The 6,457-nt window shown below is 45.6% G+C and overlaps 1 protein-coding gene across 1 annotated transcript; it reads right to left on the reverse strand.

Annotated features, from left to right (window-relative positions):
* Positions 1 to 202: 202 nt before the first annotated feature.
* On the reverse strand, positions 203 to 596 carry LOC125506943. The gene is made up of 2 exons (XM_048671653.1): positions 533 to 596; positions 203 to 417 (listed from the first exon to the last, which is right to left on the reverse strand). Exons 1-2 carry the CDS (start codon positions 594 to 596, stop codon positions 203 to 205), a joined length of 279 nt encoding a protein of 92 aa, XP_048527610.1.
* Positions 597 to 6,457: the final 5,861 nt, after the last annotated feature.

The raw sequence follows: 6,457 nt of genomic DNA on the forward strand, positions 1-6,457 counted from the left end.
TCCTCTATGTGACAAAAGAATAGTTCCTACTTCCTTAATTACACTCATCTAAATTATAAAACATGTTAAAGACAACAATATATTTAGTACCAGTTCATTATGATTAACCTCGTAGTTGGGCGAGTCACCAGCTAGTTGCTAATAATGACACAACTGGTACAACCAATGCAACATGCTGGCACGCATATTTCAGAGATTATTCTTAAGGATCTAGTACTGTCGGAGGAGTGCATTTTGGGCGCAAGCACTCGCACAAGGGCACCAAATAAGGAAACTTCCACCAGCAACGCCCGTCAATGAACTGGTGCTCTTGGCAAGCTCTCCTGCATTTGGCAGTCCTCATGCAATAATAGTAGTACACACGACTTAGGACCCAACATTCATCCGCTTCAAGTCCAACTCCAAGCATAGGCGACACTGACCCTGCAAATACATGTTGTGAGTGAATTGTGCCTAGCTATGTGGTGCAGTGCAGTGTCCTGAACCAATGAAGTAAACCATGAATACATTAGTGAGTGAGAGGTTGCTTTACCACAAGGCATGAAAAGTAGCCATAGGAGGAGGCCGGAAGCCGTCGCCTTCATCAGTATATCCATATCTAGCATGTATTGAAGAGGCCCTAAGGGAGAGTGGTTGCTTTATACATGCTAAGGAAAACAGGGGTATACCTGACAAGAAATTCTATCATGAAGACGTGTCACGACATTCAATGTTCACCTCAAATGGAGAAAAATACATAAGATATGCAAGCGGCGCAAAGAAAAATAGAAGATATGCAAGGCTCTTGGGTATTCAAGGGCAAAAGAAATAATGCCTCATCTACATCTTTAAGTCACTCCCAATGCATCATATCTTAAACATGTATCTTAATCATTAAATAAGTGATCAGATACAGCTCCACTAACACATTAGTTGTATCTTAGTCTGGTATATAAAGAGACATGTGTTTAATATGTCTTGGGATCAATACTAACATTTTAACCTTGTGGTCCATTTGTGACAACACATACAACTAACTCAGTTTGTATAACATGGATCAACTATTTTTCATCAAGAGAGAACAACTTATGATGACCATTTTGGAGAACAAAAAATATATGTTCTGCGTCAATTTTTAAGTAAATATCTATTTGATCACAGAGTTGCATGAAATGTGGCAAGCCAATGTGCATCCCCAATGGCCATCTCTTAATCTTGAAAACATAATATTTATAACCTTGATATGTAAATCAATGTCTACATATTAGCATTACAGAATAAGCACATGTCCTTGCTAAGTATGTTGCGGAGATTGAGTACTGGTGTTTTGTTTGAGTCAATACCAACTTGTGAGTTGTGTTTAGTGGACAAAGATTGGAGTGACTATGTTATCAAATTAATATAATACATTTTCTTTGAAAAAAAGAACACAAGAAATGCATGTCCAATGTTTTGATAGGCATGTGATGTTTCTATGAGGGATGATGGTTGTGTACATGAGTTGTGTATTATGATTAATTTCCAATATGTTTTTGATACTTATCCAGAATAACTTGTGGTGGATTATGTGAAAGGTTGCAAAGCAAAAGAACAAAATAGATAATCAACCTGGTGGGCATAAGTCAGTGTCCTTGTTTTTTACCACATTGCCGGTCAATGGAACTCAAATCTTTCCCTTATGTTCTCAGGTCCTGACAGAAGTGTAGTTTGTCAATCCACACATGCTTGGAGTTTGACCTCTGCAAATACCAACGAAAATAACATGATTCCTCCTTCAACGATAGCAACAGATGGAGGCCGCCCAACAGTGTGATGCCAGAGTAGCTACCATCGAGGACGCAGTCCTTTACAATGAGGACAAGTAGCACCAATCACACAAGGAAGAGCATGATGTAGGACATGCTAGTGGTGTATTCCAAAGTAGAAGGGCATGGGGATAAGAAGATCGGTGGCTTCTATATAAGTACATGCAAGACGATGAGGGCATGAGGATTGTTTGTGTCTGTCATGGTAGCTTCCTCACACCTGGTGAGTTTGTGAAGCATGTTGGTGGGGGTGATGTCTTGGATCCTCTTAGGCATATCGTTGTCAACCCCTCATTGTCAACCTTCTTGTAGTTCTGAACTATATCTCGAGAAGAAAGTATTTTCTTAATGTTGTTATATTACATATTGTGTGTTTTAACTTGGTACGCATACATGTTTCAATGTTTATGTGATAACGTCGAAACATACAGAGTCTCATTTTAGTACAAATTGGAAGAACTATATTTTGTTTGAACTGTTAGTTCATTTCTAAGGGCGTTCATCTAATTAATTTTCAGTTTGTTTGTGGACAAGGGGATTCATCAAATGACCTCCCTCATTTGTCCGCAGACATGTCCATGCATGTCCGCTAATAGAACCCATTTGTCTGCCAAAATAGTGATGCCTAAGGGCATCATCATGCTTTTGTCCTCACCCGTGTATTTGGCCCTTTTTCATATTTTCACTGTTTTCAATGTTTCAACTATAAATATTGAGCCAAACTATTTGAACACATCTCACTGATAAATATGAAGCACAAACCATTCAACAAGTCAAACAATTTAACAATTGAAACATAGTCAAAAAATTGAATCAATCAAAGTTGATGGTGCGCATTGATGTTGATACACATTATGCGAAACTACTTCTTAGCATCATAATTAATAATGCTAGTGTCATTCAACATGAACCTCAACTCCGCGGTGATCCTTGCGAGTACAACTTGCTCAGCCTCGGTAGTCGCTCTCCTTGCTTTGATGACCACCTTCTCTACGTGAAGTCTCACTTGCTCCCTTTTCTCCGCAAGTCCCATCCTCTCCCTCTCAAGTCCCATCCTCTACCTCACCTTCTACTCCTCAAGATCCATCTTTTGTAATTAGACATTTAAGTAGACCTTGTATCTTTCGTCTTTCTTCTCCTCCTTAATTTCCTCCTTTTTTCCATTTCCACCTCTTTGTTGGAAATGATTTCCACCCACGAGGCCGAAATTGCGTTTGCACTCCATCATGCTTTGCATTATATTTTCCCACTTATTTCCCCGCATTCTTTTCACGTCGATCGTTGGTGCAATTCCACCTCCACTTGGCACATCTCTTCATCTTCCCTAATAAATTGTTGGGAGCTTCAGCCATCATTTGTTTTTGGCTTATTGTTGGGGGTTTTGAGTTCTCTAACAAGTTCACTCCATTTACTAGTGTCGTTAAACTTCATCCAACAATGTGGCAACGTAAATGGCCTCGTGTCAATTTGTTGGTACAATGTCACCACCAAGCTCAACTATCAAATGAACCACATGTCAACATAAGCAAGAAAACAAACATGATGATCAATGTAAAGTGGCAAAAATTGAATGGCTTCCGACTCCCAATGCACTTGGATTTTTTTATTCGTCACTTGCGTATATGCACCCCAAAAATTTTGACTCATTCTTGCATGGCATACCATCCATGAGTGAGCGTGGTCTCATTGTGGTGGCTTGCGATTTGATGCGGTGGGTAGTTCTTGAACTCATGGTAGTAGTCATGATTTTTCTTCCAATATTTAGAACCCTTTTGCTTCGTTCCACATATTGGATCCATCTCATCTCACCTGCAAACAAGTCGTGTAGAACAACACATCTTCCTTCCAGGTGTATGCACTTCCTCACTTCACCACCTTCTTGGTTTGAGATGGTTGACCAACATCATACATTGGCGTATTTTGATCACCATTGTCAAATATTGGAGGTACTTGGCCATTGTTCATCATACCCATCATCAATTCATCCTAAATATGCATCACAGTACCCATTGCAACACAAAAACATTCACATTGATTCTAAATATGCATACCTAGTCAATAGCATCACCTCGTTTTTGTTGAGGGTGCACATATCATCGGATAGCCGCCTCCCATCAGCCAACTGAAGCCTTGGTGCATGCCCACCCTTTCGACGAGACCAAGGATGACGGCATGGGAAACCACCACCACCCCTCCTTGGGCACTATCGAGCCCAAGCCTAAGAGAGTCATCTGACGGGACCGATAGAGAAGATGTGGCGTTGGTTGTGGTGGGGACGGACACATAGGGGACAAATAGACTATGCCATTGGAGATGCCCTTGCGCGTTTGACAAAACTGTCAGTTGTTAGCACTTATGACCGTCATTGTTATGCCAACAGCCATGTAGAATTGGCCTTTTTTAGCGCGTAAAATGTTAAGCTTGGCCTTTTCAAGTATTTATCACTTTTAAGACCATCATTGGATTACCGGCTCGATAATTCAAAACCGTGCCCAGACTCATCTACACATAATGAACAGTAAATTCAAAAAAAATGAATTTTTTAAGCATCCAAGATGCTCATGTAGGGAAGGTGCATGCAAATTTTTGTGGTGTTTGGACATCTGAGGAGCACGTGCCAAAAAAACAAAATCACCTCCGAATAGTGTTCTTTTTCAAAGTTTCTTAGACACCTAAATTTTATTTTTTTTGGCATGAACGCCTCAATATCTAAACACCACGAAATTTTGCGCGTAGCTTGCACACATGAGCATATTGGATGCCTATCTTTTTCCTTTTTTACTTCTATTTTAATTTATTGTTCCGCCCTCCAGCAGACATGTACCATTGTCCTTTTCATAAGTGTTACCTCCATTCAGAAAATCTTGTCTTAAATTTATCAAGATACAGATGCATCACTGGAGATGTACCATTGCCCTTTTCACAAGTATTACCTCCGTCTCAAAAAAGCTTCTCTTAGATCTATCTCCGTCTCTAAAAGCTTATTGTTAGAAGGAAGAGAGAGGTTTGGTGGAATTGTTTGTTGTATTGCTTGAGCCTTATGGGCATATATATAGGAGTATAAGGTCGTCTTGGAGTACAAGGCAAGGTGGAATAAATCCTATGCTATCCTATGTTTCCATAATAACAATGATACTCAACATCCCCCCGCAGTCACAACGGTAGCGACGCAGACGGTGAGAATGGAGAAGAATCCGAAGGCAAGCCGAAGGCAAGCCGATGGACACCCCCCACAGCCATAACGGTTGATGCATCACGGAGTCATAGCTGGAGTGAAAACCGACGAGGTTGCTCAAGCATGGCGGTAGCCCTTTGTGCCGTTTGTCGAGGTAGCCGAGAGTGTAGGTGGTGTAGCCGTAGTCGAGGTAGCCGTGCGAAGAACGCCGTGGTCGGTGTCGAGTCGGGGTCGTCGGTGTCGAGGTAGTCGCTGTGGAGCCGCGAAAGAAGAGCAGCGGCGGCGGCGGCTAGAGAAGGGGCGCGGCGACGGTGCTCAAAGTAGGCGATAATGAAATCGACAGCGTGACGAAGACCGGTGCGGACGGTGACGTCCCCGCGCCAAGGGAGGCGGCGCGACGCATATCACGTGAAAATCAACGCGCGTGGACGGCGGTGGACCGCGGGCCGCGGCGTTACGACCCGAAGGGGCGACGCAATGGCGGCGGGCGGATCGGGGCAACGGCGTGGAAAACCTCAGGGCGGTTGCAGGGATCGCGTGCCACGCTCGCTACGGCCCGACGGGGCGACGTAGCGGCAGCGCGAGGGTCGGTGCAGCCTCGGGGACGGCCTAGAGCGGACGGCCTCGGTGCTGCAATTGACCGCGGGCCGCGGCACTACGACCCGAAGGGGCGACGCAGCGGCAGCGCGCGAGGTGGTGCAACCACGGGAACGGCCTCGGGGTGGCGGCGGAGATCACGTGCCGCGGCAGTACGGCCCGAAGGGGCAATGCAGCGGCGGCGCGCATCGGTGCAGCCACGGGCAGAACCATGGGGTGGCGGCGCTGCGGCCCGACGGGGCCACGCAGCGGCGGCCTGTTACTCGATCGGCGGAGGGGCGCGCTGAACTCGGAGACAGGGCAGTGATGGCCGATGTAGATTGACGAGCGGGCCGACGCGCAGACGACGGTCGTGAGAGGCCGCCTGTCACGCGAGGCCGCCGGGTCTGGGCGACGAGCGAGCAGACGCGCGGACTACAGCCGTTAGGGGCCGCTTGTCGCGCGAGGCTGCCGGGTCGGTGAAGAGGCCGGTCGGTCGCGCCGGTGTCGGAGTAGAGACGCACGGGGATCGACGCGATGGCTGGCGACACAAACCGATCAAGTATAGATCGGAAAACCAAAAAGAAAAACGCCGATCAAAACGACCGGCGAAAGAGCGAAAAACCCCGAAGCAAGGGCTCGGGAAAAAGACTCTCTAAGGCAACCGGTCAACACAACCGATGGACGAACCCTAGGTACGGGCAGCGCGGCCCCTGACGACGGTCATGGAGGCTGACCACCCCGAGGGCGGTGCGCGGATGCGAAAGCGGCTAAGGTTTAGAACCCGAAAATTGATACCATGTTAGAAGGGAGAGAGGGGTTTGGTAGAATTGTTTGTTGTATTGCTTGAGCCTCATAGGCATATATATAGGAGTATAAGGTCGTTTTAAAAAGACAAGGTGGAATAAATCCTACGTTGTCC

This window comes from Triticum urartu, chromosome 5, assembly GCF_003073215.2.
Source record: "Triticum urartu cultivar G1812 chromosome 5, Tu2.1, whole genome shotgun sequence".
Lineage (NCBI taxonomy): Eukaryota > Viridiplantae > Streptophyta > Magnoliopsida > Poales > Poaceae > Triticum > Triticum urartu.